The following is a 19,325-nucleotide window of genomic DNA, read 5'->3' as shown; positions in this document are numbered from 1 at the left end:
CTCCTAAGCGGAGACGCTCGTGCCACAGAGCGCGCGTTCGCGCATCTCCCCCCCCCCCCCCCCCCCCCCCCCCCGTGCACGAGACTGACTGCTCTTCTGCCACGTAATCCCGGTCAAGCGAAACACGCGACGGCGAACGAGCCTCCGCGCGCAGTCAAGAGCCGCCGGAACAGCACACGAGCGGAGGGAAAATAGTGATACAGCCGACTGGAAGTGCTGACAGAATCAGGGAGCTGCGAACGGCACTCCCCGTTTGATTAAACGGGACTAAACGAGGTAAGCGAAAGTGTTGGAAAGTATGTGACTACACGTCGTTCACAATCCACTTGCTATAAACGGCAACAGAGTCCGATTTCAGACTCATGCGTTTAGCAAGACTGTCGTTTTAGCTGGCGTGGATTTGAGATTTTCAATACGGTCGTTTCAAGCATATCGAGCAGTGGGTTTATAACGCCTCTCCTTGTTTTCGTCCCGTGTTTTGTCAGGGGTAATGAGTTTGCCACATGCGGACCGTTTATGGTACTGCGTGGCTGTGGCGAAGCTGCAACTTTCCTTGGCTGTCAGATGTTTCCACGAGTTGCACAAAAAGTTACTAACTCTTGGCTAAGACAGCAAGTGTAAACTTTAAAGATGTTGTGATAGAGATTACTAGAATTTCGGACAGAGTTTGTCTTAATGCCCTGGAAAGCCGAACATAAAACTCGAACCTTTCTAGTAAATAAATCAAACGTGCGCGAGCAGTCGGGTTTTGAAGGAACGTCGTCACACCCACGTGTGGCTTTGTTGAGAGGAGGCTGGGTTTAACCGGACACATCTGGATCAGAGAGGTGTTTGATTTTGTTTTTCGTCAGTATCTTTAGATCGTCGTCATAAAGTTGCACAAAGTCGCCAACAGCACCACCAGACCTTCTTGACTGCAGTCAGTGATGATATGAAAGAAATGACACTGTCGCCTAAAGGTTGTTGTGTACAGTGGAGTGAGCTATTATAGCAGATACACGTACAGGAAGTTTAGCATTTTACACCCAGTTCCTGTTTGCCTGGAAGAGGCATTTGGAGCTCGATTTCTGTTTTGGCTTGTGTGTGCATGTTTGTGTTTGTGTGGGGGTGGGTGTGCACATGTCTGTATGTGGGGAGAATGTTACCCTGTATTTGGAAGGGGTTTTGTTGCCCCCACATCAGCATTTTCACTGCTGGTCTTTGCACAGTTGCTATGACTACAAGTGGAAAGTTTCTGCAGAAACCTAGAAAGGGAGAAAAACACAAATTTTCCTGAATCGACCTATAACTCATGCCTATATATTACAATAATGTTACTCAATCTCATTTTATGCACTCTTGGTCTAGTCTAATTTATACATAAAAGCAGGCCAACTATCAGTAAGTAAATAATGAATGTCTTTTTCACACACTGCTTTTTTTGCAGGCTGAGAACATTGATTTGGAGGCTCTGTATATGTGATCACTGCTGCTCTGGCATGTGTGAGGGATTGTGTGTGTGTGCGTCTGTGTTTGTGAGTGAGAGTGTGAGACAGCCTTTCCTGTGTGAATGAGTGCGAGGCATCATGCGGCAGCTGAAGGGCAAGCCGAAGAAGGAGTCGTGGAAGGATAAAAAGGAGAGGAAGCAGGCTATGCAGGAGGCCCGCGAGCAGGTGGCCACCGTGGTACTGCCCACGCTCGCTGTCCTCGTGCTGCTCATCGTCGTCTTCGTCTACGTGGCCACCCGACCCGGAGCTGTCCAATAGGCTCTCGACCCCCAAAGACCTGCCCACAGCCACGCCCACCACATCTACAACATCTGGAAAAACCCGCCCTCAGACATACCACAGCACTTGGATAACCTGCCCCCGAGCGTCTTAACAAACCTGGAGATGAGCAGTATACCCAATCACAGCCATCCCAACAGACCCGGGGATGTGCAGAAGACGCGCACCAAATATTCCACCGGACACTGCCTCCTCTCACCTCCTCTCACCCCCCAAACATGGAGCTGTCCAGCGGACATGTGACCCAAATACCCAGACATCCCTCCTTCTCTTTCTTTCTCCACTTCAGTGGACAGACTAAAATGGTCCATGGACTGATTGCATAAGGTAGAGAAGTTTGCTTTGCACCACATGACTGTGAAGGAGCCATTTTGGCTTCAGTTGGAGGAGGAACCACTCCAAGACAGCCAAGCTCAGAACCACTGAGGCAGCCATGTTGGCTCAGGCCATGTTTACAGGGTTCTAGTTTCATGCCAAAGCACCTAAAATTCAGCAGCTCCAGCCTGAGCCAGGAGCAGTACTCATTCATGCATTGAATCATCCATCATTTAACATTACACCTCTCTAGCATACACACACATACATGCACACAGTGTTCGTCCACTTATGCATTCGAACTGTCACTTCTCTCTGAAAATTGCCCTAATTCTTTATGTAAATGTACCATTTGAAGGTATTTAGTTATGCTTTCATATTTAGTAATTGCAAAGTAATAGTTGGCATTAACCCTGCTGTATGAGCTCTATCCCCCTTCAGAGTTTAGTTCCCTGGAGACTCTAGCTTGTCTGTTGCCAAGCACAAATCATCAGCCACCTCCTGCCTTAATCACCAGTGGTCAGTTTATGTCTGTGGGACCACAGCTGAGCAGTTGTTATTTGGGTGGAGGACCATCCTCAATGAGGGCAGGTGATATTATCATAATGGCATAGTAGTGGGTGTTGTCCATTAGGAGTATTCATGCAGCAGTGTCACTCCTGAATAGGGTAGTCCTCCACCTGGAAACATCCAGCCAGCAGCATCATGTGGTCAGAAACTGACCAATGGTGAGCCGGAGGATGGGTAACAAACCGTGCATGACCATCAAAGAGACTTCTAGCAGTACACTTACCAGATGTATGTAACTGTGTACATAGTCTTATCTGTGTATATAATCTTATCTGTGTCTGGACTTTTCAAGTGTTACTCAGAGTTCATTGCCTGGTTAAAGTGTGCTCATGTCTTCACTCTGGAAATAGTTGATTAGCTAGCACATAGTGACAGCAACGGAGCACTCAGACAACCCAGACAGTGTGCCTTAAAGAAGCTAGGTTTTGGGATAGTTATGTTCACAGTTCAAAGTTTGTGTGTCTGTGAGTGTGTGAGCGAGGGGGTGTATGCACATACATGTGTTCACTATTCTGAGTTTGTATTTGTGAAGTGTACAATTGAAATGTACAGTTGCAGAGGCCAGCATACATATGCAGGTTTTATTTTTGTCAGATTGGCCTCACATTGGAAACGTGCCTTAACTTGGAATGTGTTGCATATAATGAATGAGTTAATTAAAATGACACAATAATACGTAACATTTTACACAGACACTCCTGTATAATTCTTGCTTCGGCTATTTTACTCCAGTGGCACCCCCTAGCGGTGAATGATAGGTTTATTTAAACGTGTTGGCTCCGCATTAAAACGCAGAAAGTTCCTGATTCCTAGAAGTTCCTAGAAGAAAACTCAAACTAGACCTAGTAGTGTGAGTTAATGGGTGTGGTGCTTCTTGTTTGAAGGGAGGTTCTATTACCACAAGACTCGTTTAGGAATGTCAGCTCCTATACCGGGGAAAAGCCCGTTTTGCCGGATCTTTGGTAAACTCCACAAGAAGATTAGGCGTTAGTTTGAATGTTTCTACAAATCAAACCAAAGGGCTATATTAATGACTGGTAAATAAAAGACTAAGCGCTACATCAGTCTGAATACTTAACAGCTTCAGACAAGTTACAATCCAAATAATAGTGCCAATGCGGATGATCAGCAAGTCTAGCTTTTATAGACTAGTCATAATATACGTCCACATGACCGAGAATAGAGGGACCCTAGTGTCCCTAGAGGGACACTTGCCAAGATGATGAGGATATCGGTAAGGAACGGTACCGCGCTGTGAGTTCAGCGCCGATTTAATCTGATACTGTGCGTGGAGTTGCGGTTACTTTAAGAAGCGCTCCCGTCACGGGACCTCAGGGAGAGGGACGGGTGACGTTTTCCGCACATTTTGTCGGCGAGAGTCAGTCATGTACGCTATGGAAGGCAGGATACAAGTTGCGTGAGGACCCGGAAACCGTTCGAGAGGACGAGCGAAACTGATTTGTGCACATTTTTTTTTTTTTTATCTCGTGTATGTGCTCTCCGTAACGCGATTCGACAGACGAATTTGCCAGTCGTTTGCGTGTTTTGCCACGGCGCACAGCCGACGCTGCTTCCACGTCAGTGGGGACGAGAGTGCTTCTGCGCTCCGTGGGTAAGAAGCTGCGGTGTACAATCGCTTCGCTATTCTTCGGATTAATAAACTGAAATGGCATCCATCCCATGTGGTCGCAGCTAGTAACCGGTTTCTCATCAGTCTAACGGTGCATAAGACAACCGTATTTTGGATGGACTTGGCATATTTTTAGTGCCTCTGCCGCTGTTGGCTGCGCTGAGTAAACCTTATTTGCAGATATCCGGTTCACCGACACGGGATCAATGTAACCGCAGGGCTGATAAGTGTGTGTGTGTGTGGTGTGTGAGACGGTACCACCGAAGTGGCAGGTTATAGTCTCCGGAAGGCAAAGCATTCGCCCGCATGCGAACTACTCCTTCACGCCGCACAAATGACCTGTAGAAGATGGCATCACCGGAACAGCTAGGTAAACCTTCGTTAATCTCCGTAACACCTTTAAGCCGATTTCCCCATCTTTTGTCTCAAACAGGCTACCCGTAGTGTAGGGTTAGGGATCTCTTTCTCCCTTCCTGTGAGGGAGCTTTGCCCTATATAGGGGTGGTTCCTTCTCTTCCTTGGAAGGAAGTAAAGTATCTTTATTAATAGTATTGATATAAAGTAGGGAAGTACACTCCCCTGTTGTTGTTTAGTATATTTTATGTAGCCAAGTACACTTTCTCTCAAATCTCCAAAGTTACATTCCAAAATGTGATTCTCATGTGAGCGTGCCAACACTCAGAGAGATGACTTTAGCAGCACGTGACACTGTCCTCGCGGGCCTGCTAGCATGGACTACTCCGGCCCGGCAGGTCCAGGCTACCAGATGCCTGTGGTAAAGTTGACCTCTGACTCTTAACTCCTTATTACTTTAGCCCTTCAATGGCTCTTCATTACCACAAATTTGAGTCTAAGCAGTTGTGAAAACACCAGTTGGGGATGTTTAGACACCTCACCTACCAAAAGGAGACGTAGTTGGGGACCTGGCAGGTTCTTCAGTGGAGAAACCTTTGAAGGCTGTTGCAGATGAGCACTGGAGTAAGACAGATGTTACCTTATACCACAGGAAATCCTAGAGTCACTGCGTCATTTGCGCTATGCTGAAGGCATGGTCATTCCTTGGTGCATGAACTGTTAATTGCTAATTCCCGTGGTTGTAAAAGAATCCTCCTGCACTTTAGTTCTGTGTTTCAGAGACGATATGAAAATGATCATTTTGAGATACAGTTGGACAATATGCTGTGTCTGGCATTTGTTTAACATCACTGGCACATGCCTTTGCAGTGTTTCCCATCTTCCTTTATGTGCGCATAAGATTGCACGTTCAGGAAGGTGGTGGTGGCACAGTGTGGCCTGCTGAGCCTTGTATTCTGGCCCTGAGTAGATATGGAGGTACTGACGCCACTGATGGAGCAGGCAAGCGGCGAGGAAAGCTCTGACGAAGACCTCGACAAGGAGCAGCAGCCGCATGGCATCACGTGAGTCTGACCGCCAAACCGCGGGCATGCCTGCCTGCTCTCCTCGGTTCCCGATTCCCACCGTCCAGAGTGCTGCACAACCTCAGCATTCTTCGCACACTTCTGAAGACCAACGAAGCGGTAGTCTGATTGGTTCCTGCAAACCTGGGTGACAGCATACGGAAGGTCACAAGTCAGGCACATGCATTCTATGGCCAAAAGTGTCTGGGTGCTTGACCATAACACCTGTATGAGCTTGTTAGCCATACCATTCCAGTATGAAGAGCATTAATATCGAGTTAATATCGAGTCATATGGCTTTTGTGCAGCTGCTCGGCCATGGAAACCCATTTTGTGAAACGTCAGTTACAGTTCACACAGTGCTGGTGTTGCTTCCTGGGTTAGTTTGGAGCTCTGTGGTCAATGACGTAACACAGTATGTGTAATTAACATGGGCTGCTCTTCGGTACTGGGTAGCCTTGCTCTGAGAGTGTATGCGGTTGGCAGCTTTGTGGCTCAGCTGTTGTTGCTCTTTCCATTTTATAATAATAGCACTTACAGCAGACCTAGCATGGCATAAAGTGTTGTATCTTATGACGGTGCCAAGTTACTGAGCTCTTCCATACAACTCATTCTACCGCCAGTGTTTGTCTATGGAGATTGCATGGCTGTGTGTTTCGAGTCTATACACCTGTTAGCAATTGATGTGGCTGAGACAGATGAACTAATTCACAGGGGCATCCGCATACTTTTGGCCAGTGCATTTTATTCATTTAAATGAAATTGGACTGGTGTGCGAGCTACCCACTCTTCTAGAGGGCGGAGGTGAGCCTGGTGAACTTACCAAAGCTTTTGTCACCCACATTCTTCTGGAACTGTTGCATTTAGAATTTAAAGTAGAGTGTAAGACCCCCAAAGCGAGTCAAGATGGTCTTGCTGGAAAACAAAACATCAAGAAGGGTAAGGTTATGCTTCTTGGCTTTGCTTACCTGCTTGTTCATTTACTTACAGAAATTACAGTATAAAAGTGTCCCTAGCAGCCAGTGGAATCACAAAGAAGGATGAAATGTCTTTCAGTGGCTGTAATAAGGGGGCCTTGAGAGCATTTCAAAAAATAAGCAGTCAGAAACAGCCAAAAGCATTGACCAATGAGAGCACAGGTCCAGAATTCCAGTCTAGCCAAAATGAAGATCTTGTGTTGCCTTTCTGAGGACTTGATGAAACTTGTTTGAGGGGGTTCCACACCAGGGTGTGTGCTCATGATGCAGGCCTGTGGGTTGTCACTGACATAAGGCTGTATGTGCATCCATTTACTGGGTCCAGAGTGGAACTCTGCTGAACAAAACAAGCATGCATTGCATCCATGTGCAAAATGAGCAGCCTCTCTATTTAATAATTTTTAAAACTAACCATAACTTGGTCTTTCTCTCTCTTCATCTGTTTCTGTCCATCTTTCTCTTTCCTGTATCTCTGTCTCCTGATCTCTCTCTCTCTATAACTCTGTCCATCTCTCTTTCTGTGTCTTGTCTGTCTCTCTCAGGTTCACTCAGACCTTACTTCATCTGTTAAAAGGCAATATTGGCACTGGTCTGCTTGGACTGCCTCTGGCCTTGAAGAATGCTGGGATAGTGGTGGGTAACATCTGCCTGCCCTCACCCTGGCTTGGCTTCGTTGGCCGGCACTGCCGGTCTTGGACCAGCTTCCTGCTGCCCCTTCACTTATACGTAGCAATCTCTCAAATCTGGTTTGGCTCAGTATTAGGCCTGTCACCCATTCAGGAGAAGTTGCCCATGTTAACCATGCCCTTTTTGTGGCTGTGACACAATGACCCTGCAGAAGTGCAAGCATGGGTTTAGACTGCAGTTCTGGATCATTCACTGTATATCTTTGCTCATTCACTCGTTTGAAATGGTAGTTAATGACACATTCATAGATGTTCTTATATGAAAACAGTCACATTTAAGTATCATGTTACTTAAATAAAAGGTATAATTAGACAATCTGTCTGGGGCATAAAGCAATTGAGATAAAAGTTAGTGATGTGATTATACTATACTGCCTGTTATAGGCACAGGCTCTATGCTCCTCAAGAATGATCTTTATTTTCTCATGGTCATTTAATGTAAGCATAAGAATATGAAAAGCTTGCAGCTGATTCCAGGCCAGTGTGGTTATCCCATTAGCGTAGTTTCAACCTGTAATATATTGTAGATCTCGGACAGTATTTGTCTACCAATGTATCTGAATGTTACTTAATAAGCTTAAATGTGTGTTTGAAATGATGTGCTGTTATTTACTCATCCTGTATTTGTTAGTGGGTTTATTCATATGGTAATATGAGCGTCAGACCCTACTCTCGCATCCTTAATAAATTGCCTGTGCCTCTCTTAGAGAGGTCGTTCTTTAATTCTCCATCTTGAGGAGTAGTTCAGTGTTGTCAGCAGGTACAATTCAACTTGTTTCTACTCGCTCTTATACATGGGCCTCTGCTTGGAGTGAGTTGACTATACAAACACTGGGGCATGTAAAAATCTTGTATGCACCTGGTTTCCCTCACATTTCTGTCTGTCTTTGTCTGACCTCCCCCCGTAGTTGGGGCCGGTGTGTTTGGTGCTGATGGGTGTGGTCTGTGTTCACTGTATGCACATCTTGGTAAACTGCAGCCACCAGCTGAGTGAAAGGTGAGCATCCAGCCCTTAATTAGTCCTCCAGGCACATAAAGCCATTTGCCCTTATGAGTGCACTTGTATATCAAACAAAACTGTGACCTTGGGTGTGTGTGGACATGCATCTTTCTATTAGCACACACACTCACACACACCTATACCCACACGAGTCACTTAATTCCCAGCTATAGGAGTAAAGTGGTAGACTTCCAAACACGGCATCATAGAAAAAAGTCCGTGTTCATGCTTGAGTGAGAATGAGAGACTGAGTAAGATTGACAGTACCTTGATCTCATACACACCTGCATGGTACAGTTTGTACACGCAGAAAACATATCTATAAGCACACCTGTAGGATCTACTGTTTTTATCAGTTCACACAATAATTTTCTCTTTTTCTCTAGAATAGCCAAATAATTATGCTACTACTGGTAGTAATACTGCTAACATGTTTAATTACTAAAGCGGCTTTCTCAGATCAAAGGTCCATGTACAATACGAAAGAACAACAGTGTAAGTCATGCTGGTTGAGGAAGATTAGACTTACTGAATGTCAAAATTTAAGTTTAGATTTGAAAAATGAAAGAGTAGTACAGGTCTGAAGTGGCCAGGAATTACAGCATTCCAAATGTCTAGCACATTAGAGACACAATCTCTCTTCTTCCCCCCACACCTCTCTCTCAGATTGAAGAGATCTACCCTTGGTTACAGTAACACTGTAGCTGTTGCCATGGAGATGAGCTCCTCCCAGTACCTGAAGAAAGGTGCCCCTTTTGGGAGGTAAGCTATCCCATCATGCAGTTTACCAGTTGTGTCCCTATTTGAACAGAGACCCCGTGTGCGAAAGTGCTTTAATAATGCCTGAGTGTATAATAAGCTTTTTTTAATTAGTTTTTCCTAATTTATAAATGAACTTCCTCTGTCACTGAAAAGTGTCTGTCCTCATTTTATCTTATGTGACAATGTTTGGACATAATCTACCATATTTTGGAAAGGACAACTTTCTGATATTAACCATTAGAACTACATTTTCTTCAGGACAATTGACTTTTATGCCTGATTTTGTAGTGGCTCTGTGATCTGTGATGCCTCCAATGATTTGACATGAGACCAGACACTTCCACGTTATCTTCATCAGCTGGTTTTTTTTTTTTTGCCTCTCTCATGTTTTCATGATTTGTTTTTTCCCCTTTTAGAAAACTAGTTGATTTTTTTCTGGTTTTGACCCAGCTGGGCTTCTGTAGCGTCTACTTTGTCTTCCTGGCTGAGAACATCAAACAGGTAAACACCCCGATCCAGTCGTACACTTCAGCACACACAATTGTTCAGTAAGAATCCACCACATTTATGGTTGGAGAGTGTAACTGATTGGAGTTTGTTTGTTTGTTTGTGTGTGGTTGTGTGTGTGTGTGTGTGTGTGTGTGTGTGTGTGTGTGTGTGTGTGTGTGTGTGTGTGTGCACACGCAGGTAGTGGAGGGTCACTATACCAACACAACTGCAGTGGTAGTGGCAATGCTGTACTCCAACAGCTCAGAAGGGAGTGTTTCTTCCCCTCTGGACGAGCCTGCCGTCTCTGTGATGACGGGGCTGGACCAGAGGCTGTACATTCTCTTCCTCCTGCCCTTCCTCATCCTCCTGACCTTCATCAGGGATCTGAGGAACATGGCCACCCTCTGTGCGGCCGCCAACCTCTGCATGGCCGTCAGTCTGGTGCTCATCTTCACCTATGTCCTCAGTGTGAGTGTTCAAGCATTACCTGGTGGTGGTGATGATGATGACGAAGGAAACACTTTAATCATGCTTTACAAATTTAAATGCAGTTTGAAGTGCTTAACACTCCAATAAAAATGCACTTTATCAAAACAATTTAATAAATCCCAAATAAATAGCACACAAATGGAACACTGACGATAATCAGGAAGAAACTGAAATAAAATAATCACCAGAGTTCTCAGACAGCTGTAAATGAGCTTGATTGGGACTTTGGGATGTTTTCAGTTGAGAACACACACAGTTGAATTGGGCACATGTGCAAAGTTGTTTCCCCTTTAAAAGCAAGTCAAAGAATTTTATGCTAAAGTGTATGCCAAAAGAGAAGATATTTGTGGTGTGTAAGCATGAAATGGTGTGTCTATGTATTTCTGGGTTTTGGAAAGTGTTGGAATTGGGGTGTGTGTGTGTGTGTGTGTGTAGGATGTGGGGGATCCTCGGCAGCTTCCATATGTTTCCACATGGAGTAAGTTCCCTTTCTTTTTTGGGACTGCCATCTTTGCCTTTGAAGGGATTGGGGTGGTGAGTATTGTCCTTCTAAACATTTTTGAGGGGTGTGTGTACATGGTGTGTCACACATACATAAAAACAGTCCTTTTCTATCCTGTAATTCAGGTGCTTCCTCTAGAGAACCAGATGAGAGAGTCGAGGCGTTTTCAACAGGCTCTTAACATCGGTATGGCCATTGTTATTGTGCTTTACGTTTCTTTGGCGACGCTGGGCTACCTGCACTTCGGTGATGACATCAAAGGAAGCATCACACTCAACCTGCCACATGACACCTGGTAAAGCAATCATCGTAAACTTATCTTTTAATCTGTTTCTTATGTTGTCTAACTTTGAACAAAAGTTTGATGCTTATATGTATGGTTGATTGACTTTTGTTCTGTTAGATATGACTATTTATTTTTTGTTTTGTATTCTAAACTTTTGGCTATATTTTGATATTTATCTGAAAATTCAGTTATAAAACCCATGTATCTCTCAATTAGCTACAGCTATTCTAGCTATTGGCTATTCTAAAAATCAGTCAAGGAGAACCCCAAAAAAGAAGTGTTTGAGCTGCTAAACAGCAACTAAAGAACTCTGTTGGACATTGTGTAAGTTAAAATTGACTGCCAAGGCTAGTGCAGGCCCACTAATGTGGGTGTAACAGGGGCAGAGTTTGTATTAATGGGCACAAAGAGGGCAGGGCTCCCTCTAGTTTGTATTAATGGTGACAAGTGGGTGAGGCTCTCTCTAGTTTGTTAAGACTAATGTGTGTAAGGGTTTTACACACTGCTGGACTTGGGTAAAGTAAAGCCAAGCTAGCAAAGTACTGCTCAGTATCAGTTATTACAGGACTGCTCGGTATCAGCCATTATAGACAGCTTGCGTATCTGGAGAAGACTCTGTTATTTGTATCTTTAAGGTGTGACTTACTGTGGGCAGAAGTTTGAATTGCATAATGACTCTGAACAAGTGTATGGATTATGTTTTGAGCATTTATCTTAGATGAGAATTCAAATGAAGTATTTAAATGTGTGTGCGTGCACGTGTGTGTCTTGCAGGTCTAATCTGCTGGTGAAGGTTCTGTATTCGTTTGGCGTGTTTGTGAGTTTTGCTATTCAGTTTTTTGTTCCTGCTGAGATACTGGTGCCTGTGGTGTGTAAGAACATCTCAGAGCCATGGAGGTACACAGCTGACCTCTTCACCAGAGCCCTGCTCGCCACTCTCACCTGTAAGTGTAACACACACACTTATTCTCTCTCAGACTTAACCGCTTGTTCTGTTTGACCATGGCAGCAATAAACCACGGAGTAAATCTGTGTGCGCACATATTTGCGTGTGTATCCATCTCCCCCTCTCTCCTCTGCTGGTTGTTTGGATAGAGGAGAATTGTGCTCTTCAATTGGATTCCTCTCACAGGATTCTTCTCAATGTTTACCGGCATGCATATCTAGGTTTTATTTTGTATTGTTGCAAGAAGCGTGTGCGCGCGGGAGAAAGAAAGAATACAGGATTGATGGTGTGTGTGTGAGGGAGAGATTGAGAAGGTGAACGTGATCATGCATGTGTGAGACAGAGAGAGAGTGAGTGTGATTCTGTGTGCTTGTGAGATGCTTGAGTTTTTAATAATAATTTTATAATAGTTGTACTCAGCCTTGGAATATTTCTTTAAGCAACCACTTACTCATCTCCCTATCCCATCTCTGTCTGTGTCTGTCTATTTCTCTCTCTCGCTTGTCCCCTCTTTCTTTTACTCTCCTTTTACAGTTTCTTGTTCAGTTTTTTTCTTCATCTTATTCTTATTCTCTCTCTCTCTCTCTCTCTCTCTCTCTCTCTCTCTCTCTCTCCACATTCCTTTCCATGTGTTGCACTTTGTCCATCACATCGCACCCTGCGGATAGATGTACTTTTTTTCCCTCATCAGTGTGAGTGTAAGTCTGCGCTTGTTCCTTTTCTCATCTCTGCTCCTACATTTCTCCCTCACTGTCTGGCCTTTGCTCCCTGTCCTTGTGAGCTCCATAATGGTTTGAGACCAGCGCCTGAACACTGTTTGTGTGTGAGTGGCTGAAGTGGTGTGTGTTTTTATTTAACATGACTCTTGGCTTGGATATCTTCATTGTGCATAGTATATGTGAAGATATAGATTTTCGGGGGGGGGGCACGGCCTAGTTGAGGGTTCATCCAGTGTCCACTCATTTATCTCTGTCTCCAGGAGTCTCTCTGAAATATTACCTGCCGCCCCTATGGTGACAGACCTGTCATGGAGTTCCACCAGGAGGCCCATCTCAGGGTTCCTCCTTAAGGCCATTTACCAACCATGACACACATCACTTAGTTATGACAGAACCATGGGTACCATCGCCTGTGGTGAGGCCTATCCCAGAGCTCTGTGGAGATCCCTATTACAGAGCTCAATCATGAGACTCCTCATTTAGCTCTGTAGTGAGCCTGTGAGAGGGTTATGTAGTGATGTTCACAATGGCGGTTCTTGTACCGTAAGAATCGTAAGAGGTTTTAAACAACAAGCCTGTCATTTGTGGATCTCTCTGAAAGATGGTAATGTGACAAGTTTTCATTATCTTGTTTCCATCGTCCATGTTCTTTTTAAATGTCTCTTAGGACTACTGAAATTTGTTCTCCATGTATTATCCTGTTCTGTTGGAGCCAGCTAACAAATTTTTATTCTTGATGTAAAAGTTAGTGTTAGCAGTCATACCTCACAGCTCCAGAGGCCAGAGGTTGGTACCAGTTCCTGGCCTCTGTCTCGGTTTCCTCCCAAGTTACACAGATGTGTGTATTGGGCCAAATAGCATCTCTAAATTGCTGCATTATGAATGAGTGGGTGTGCACGTGTACCCTGTGCTGGGTAAGTTCCTGACTTGCGCCGTGTGCTTTTTGTCTGTATTTGTGGCCTGTGATGGAAGTTCCATGGTGGGACGCAGTGTTGTTTAGCTGTGAGGCTTATATGTTTATGGTGGCATCATATTTCAAGCAAAACACAAACAAAAAATCCATTTCATAGTGTTCTGATGAGACGATCTATGGTCATTTTCATATTCTGTCACAATTGTCATAAATGTAACTGAAAACATGTTAATATAGCAAGAAAATATCTTGAGCCTATGAGATGCAACATAATGGATCTAATCAATGTTAAAACTGATGGATCAGGCGCCTCTCCTTCAGTTCGGCTTAAACTGCAGTCAGGCTGCGTTGTCAATGAAAGAAATGACATTAGTATTCTTAGTCGTTGGTATCTGCACAGCACTTGGAGCTCTCAGCATTTATACCTGCGCTACAGTCGATCTGACCCCTCCCCTTGGAGATCGCGGTATTCCTACTCGAGCAGCTTAAACAAAATGGCTTCATGGCTACAGCACACAAAGGGCATCAAACTCAGACTCGGATGCTTTTCTCCCTTCTCTCTGTGCCTGTCTCTCGTTCTCCCTGTTTGTGTCTTACACCTCCTGTAAGTCTCTCTCTCTCAATCACTCCCTTCTTTCTCTCCTTGTTCTTTCCTATCTTTTCTGTGTTCTGTTGTTCTGTGCACAAATGTCCTCAGGGTGGCAGCATCAGGCAGGTTTATAAACGTGTGTGTGTGTGTGTGTGTGTGTGTGTGTATACACACACATGTGGGTGCACAAGAGAGAAGGAGAGAACGGCACTTTTTGTCTTTTATGTGTATTTGTGCATATTGGCAAATGTTTGCGTGTGTGTGTGCTTGAAAGAGAAGACACTAAGAGTATCGTATCATGAACTAATCAAGTGTGTTCTCTGCCTTTCTGTGTAGCCTTTTTATGAACCATTGTAGCCTGGAGCTGTTTGTGCGTTAATTGGCTTGTCCTCATTTTTCAGGGCTGTGGAAAAGTTCTGTTCTCACTGTTGGCACAACACACAGTATTGATATTGATTTAGATGCCCATCGGCAAATACCTTGACACGCACTACATTTCAAACACAAAACGCACGCCATCTGTACTATGCAAAGTCACATATTGGTCTGCTGGGTAACTCGTCTGTCAGGGGCAGTGGTAGCTCAGTGGTTAAGGTACTTGTAATCGGAAGGTTGCTGGTTCATTCCCCCCCACTGCGAAGTTGCTACTGTTGGGCCCCTGAGTAAGGCCCTTACCCCTTAGTTGCTCAAGTTGTACTCAGTCATAATTGAAAGTCACTTAGAATGAAAGCGTCAGCTAAATGCCGTAAATGTCTCCAATCCCGGGAGGCTAATTTTAACCTGCAATCCATGGATATTCCCTTTACAGTTTATTAACTGAAGAAGTTTGTGTGAACGCGAGCTGAAATTAACGTCGTGTTAAACAACACCTGTGAGCGGTGTCTGTTCTCTCCAGTGAATCGTGAACTTTGCATCGCCTTTAAATTACTGTTGTATGCCCTGAAGTTTAGTTTACTTAAACAGTGCTAAAGTTTACTTGATTGTTCAAGCAGAAAATCAGCCATATCAAAAGCTGTTTTCACTATGGTTTTCCAGCTCCACAATCATCTTATTTTTTATTTTTATTTTTTCATATTTCTTTCTTTCTGTCAACCCCGGTGTGTTTGGTGCACATCTCTCTCTACATCCATCAGTTTGACTGTAAAAAGACATCAGCTGACTCTGTAAACTGCGGCGTTGGTGCGCTGCTGTTTTTTCCTCATTTTATTTTCCGATCAGATTTATTCCACCCTTCATTTTCCCAGCCACCAACTCGCTGGCCTATTCCCCCACTATATGTCGGCTACCGGCCAGGAAGGCTGTGGGGAGCACATGCTTCCGCCAAAATGCGTGATCCCTACAGCAGCATGCCATCCCTCCCCCGAGAGAGCAGTGGAAGTTAGTCCCCTTAGTCTCCTCGCCACGAAAGGCTGTGGTATTAATAGGACGGACGAGTAGCTCCACACCACGATGCTCCCTCCACCGTGCTCAGCTGGGTTAAAGCATCTGCTGCTGGGGGGGAAGAACATTATCTCAGAAGCATATTGGGACATGCATTCAGGTTATCTTTTGTAAGAATCTTTATTTATTTTTTGTTAGACGTTTGGGTTGTTATCCATGGTCTACTCCCTTTTATCGGTAATAGGGTTATCCAGCACAGCACCATTACATTGGAATCATGAACTTCAGAAATGTGCTTAGCTTTTTCCCCCAAATGTATGCATCTCTAAATAACACCTTCTAAGGTCCTGTGATGTTTCTTTTGATCAGGGTTCGCATGAACCCTTCTTGTGCCCTGCAAAATTTTAAATTGCGCATTTTAATTTAGCAGGGCATAATAATCCCATCTCCTCTTATTGACTGGAACACCTGCCTCTGCTTTGCTATTGAAGAAGTCATTAGCATGGAGATTTCCATATTTTTTTTTCCCCCAACATCAATCGAATATTAAAATAATGTGATTGGTACTGACAAGAAATACAGTTTGTCTTATTAGTTTAGGTGGATTGCATTTGTCTGTTATTGTATTAGTTAAAGAACAGATCACATTTTCTGAGCCGGTAATGCAGTAATCCCAATTCAATGGTCACAAATTTTCTCTCAATGGATTATAGTGAGGCAGAGTTGGTTCCAAACTGAATAAGACACAATGTCTGTATTCCACTACAGCAATTCAGTTAAATTCAGTTTACTTGTCATTCTGCCAGTAGAATGTATTTTCAGTATTTTCTCACAGATCTTACTGGTGCAACATGCGTGAGCTATACCTCAATACACAAAGTGCAAGACCAGAGTGGTCAAATAAATATGCCAAATGGCATGTTTCAGCAGGAGGGAAAACACCCACATTTTGCCCTCCATATGTGGTTAGTTTTTGGCTTTAGACTCGATTACATTTTAGTTTTAGTTTGCTAACACATATACATTACTCATAAAAAGGCAGAGATTACCTATATGGTGTATTTTTGGTGGGTACAGTGGCACTGGACTAATGAGGTTTACCAAACAGCCTTTTCTCAAGGAATATGTTTATACTTTAAAAATCTAGCACACAAACTGAAGTAACAGATAATGTTGTAATGTAGAGTGTGTATTCTGCACTCTGCACTGGGTTATATGTCAGTAGCTTGGGTACACTAAAGTTACCCTGGTGATGTTATTTCTGTAACTATATAAAACTCACAAGCCACTGTGATGGGAAATTTTATTCTTGCCCAGATCAAAACAAGGCTAAAGATGACTATTTCTTTCCTTTCTCGTTTGGGTCCCCTCTCTATAGGTGTGGTTGCAGTGTTGGTTCCTCGACTAGACCTTGTGATCTCATTGGTGGGTGCTGTGAGTAGCTCCGCCCTTGCGCTTGTGTTCCCACCACTGGTGGAGCTTGTCGCCATGCCAACACGGCCCCCTGCCCTCCTCATCCTAAAGGATGTGTCCATCGCTGGACTAGGATTTCTTGGATTCCTCACAGGGACATACGTAACCGTTGGAGAGATTATCTACCCTGACAGCCAGGGACAGACTCGTCTCCATGACGCCAGGAACTGGACCACACCTACTGCCCCGCCCTCTTAATGATCACACCCACTAGCCTCAGGAGAGAAAAACACACACACACACACACACACACACACACACACACACACACACACACACACACACTCACTAGATTTTACAACATGAATAATACTATATGATGTAAAATGGGATTAACAAATATAAGATAACTACATTCTAATGTTAAACACTACATATTCATACTTGCACACACACAACCCTGATAACTCCCTGCAGAGATTGTGAAATATAGGAACACTGTGGTTACAGGAGAGCTCTTCAGTCGTATAGTGGCTGACATCTGTTGTGCATCTTTTTCTAGGTACTGCCATATCCAAAAGGGGGTGTGAGTGTGTGTGCCCATGTGTGTCTGCACCTGGTGAATATATGGTTGACTTTGTCTGCACCTTGCAGGAAATCGTATACCTCCTATGATTTGAATGAGTGTGAGTAGGTGTGCCTGTGAAAGGCTGATGGACTGGACAAGGGGTCTTCATGAGAGACCTCTGAGATGTTTTCATAGACTTCCAGATAGAATGGCTTTTAGCCAGTCGCCTCACCCAGATAAGGGGATATCTGTAAAATATAAAATGAAACAATAAATGTATTCTGAAAGTGCTAGATAGTGTCATGCAGCATAGCCTGTATGTACTGTGCTTATTCTCTGATTAATCAGAGATATCATTAATAAATTAATATCTGACCCTGAAACTTTATTCTACATATTTGATTTATCGATTTGTAACGTATGTGCCAAATATTTTGGTAGACTTATTTATTAATAACTTTGCACATTTTATATGTATTAACCAAATATTATCTGGTAGGCAGTCTAGTTGTCAGAAACTGATCAGTAATGAACAGAGAAGAAGGTGACTGACATTTTGTGTTTTACAGGCGTAAAACTAAGTGTCTAGTTTGTGTAAACGCAAGGTAGGTGTTTACATTTGCGGTGCAAACTCTAATGCGTACATGTGCATCCCAACCAAAAAAATGTTCTTGTGTACACACTTGTGCAGCCCAACCAAAACAATCTATACTCATTGCAGAGGTCTGTTGGTGCATCAAACCAGTGGTTTAAAGCTCCTTAGCTCACCAGTTAACAGTGGTTGGGTTTTGTGTCTAACCACAGGACTAATCACAAGTGGTTTTCCCCACGTGAGGTAACTTTTCAGTGTAGGCCATTTTAAGCCTTTACTTAAGGAGGTTAAGCTGTTACTTAAGCTTAGCCAAGGATTTGTGTCTGGTTTACGGAAGCATAATTACAGGTTGTCTTCAACCTGTGGATATATATTTCTCTTTATGTAATGTTGGAACTGACTGAAGCAATTAACACCATCAACCATGATTTTTTATTTATTTTTTTTTAAAGGGCAAGGTTTGGAAGAAGCTGGTCAGTTTAGATACACAAATTATTATTATTATTTTTTGTTTTTTTTAAATCAACAAACGAGTGCCAGCTTGTTGGCATAAATGCAGATTTTTTTCAGAACCTGAAAGAGTGCAGTGATGCATCACAAAGTTTTGGTTTAGGTCCTTTGTCCTCCCTTCACATACAGTCCTTTGGATATACAATTCACAATTTCACAAATGCTTGGTTTTCACTTGGATAAGTTCATAAATGGCTACACAAAAAGAGACTCCATTTAAGATAAACACTGAGATGACCAATAACTTCCTTTTTACAAATTCTTATAAAGCAGAAGTGCTAATGAGTACTACTATTTTATGAGACCTTGGTGGCCATTCTGTAAAAGACAAAACTACACTGAAGGATGTTTGTTTTCTTATTTAGCTCCTAAACACTGGGGGGAAAAATTGGAATGCAAGATCTGTGGGTGTTTTAGAAATACATTTGTTTAGGCTGACCTGTATGTAGTTTATTGGGATTTATTTTATATTTCATCATTTGCAGTGTTGTTACTTCATTAATGTACTATACTTAATCATGTAAAATTTGTTGAATCTTTTCTATGTAAAAGACTGAGATTTTGCAAAAATAAAGATGAGGGTGATTACATTAAATATTTCCATAAGTCTCCAAAATGACAAATTATTTAAATTTACAGGCGTCGTCAGCTCAAGTCTTGCAAGAGCTTTAGTTAAAAGTAATGAAACTCCAAGGCAGGCAGGTTTACTAAAGAGTCCACTTACAAAAATAAGCCAGCAGCTAACAGCCAAGGAAGTGAGCGGAAGTAACGGAGCTAGGAACGCGTTAGTGAACTCAAGCAAGAC

At 43.3% G+C, this 19,325-nt stretch overlaps 1 protein-coding gene across 3 annotated transcripts; it reads left to right on the top strand.

Annotated features, from left to right (window-relative positions):
* The first annotated feature begins 3,830 nt into the window (after positions 1–3,830).
* slc36a4 (solute carrier family 36 member 4) lies at positions 3,831–19,115 on the top strand. 3 transcript variants are annotated; one of them, XR_004776887.1, is made up of 12 exons: positions 3,831–4,651; positions 5,606–5,699; positions 7,219–7,309; positions 8,271–8,359; positions 9,029–9,124; positions 9,541–9,625; positions 9,812–10,081; positions 10,538–10,636; positions 10,730–10,899; positions 11,665–11,834; positions 16,816–17,164; positions 17,197–19,115. XR_004776887.1 is itself a non-coding variant. In XM_035534017.1 (12 exons), exons 2-12 carry the CDS (start codon positions 4,630–4,632, stop codon positions 17,106–17,108), a joined length of 1,479 nt encoding a protein of 492 aa, XP_035389910.1. In that variant the 5' UTR covers positions 3,831–4,263; positions 4,462–4,629; the 3' UTR covers positions 17,109–19,115. The 3 variants fall into 3 exon arrangements, 2 of the variants coding, with proteins under 2 accessions (XP_035389910.1, XP_026867942.1); XM_035534017.1 differs by having other exon boundaries at positions 3,831–4,263; positions 4,462–4,651; positions 16,816–19,115; XM_027012141.2 differs by having other exon boundaries at positions 16,816–19,115.
* Positions 19,116–19,325: the final 210 nt, after the last annotated feature.

The sequence above is a fragment of the Electrophorus electricus genome, chromosome 15 (assembly GCF_013358815.1).
Source record: "Electrophorus electricus isolate fEleEle1 chromosome 15, fEleEle1.pri, whole genome shotgun sequence".
Lineage (NCBI taxonomy): Eukaryota > Metazoa > Chordata > Actinopteri > Gymnotiformes > Gymnotidae > Electrophorus > Electrophorus electricus.
The sequence above is the reverse complement of the archived record's forward strand: the minus strand, read 5'-3'. Positions and strand labels throughout refer to the sequence as shown.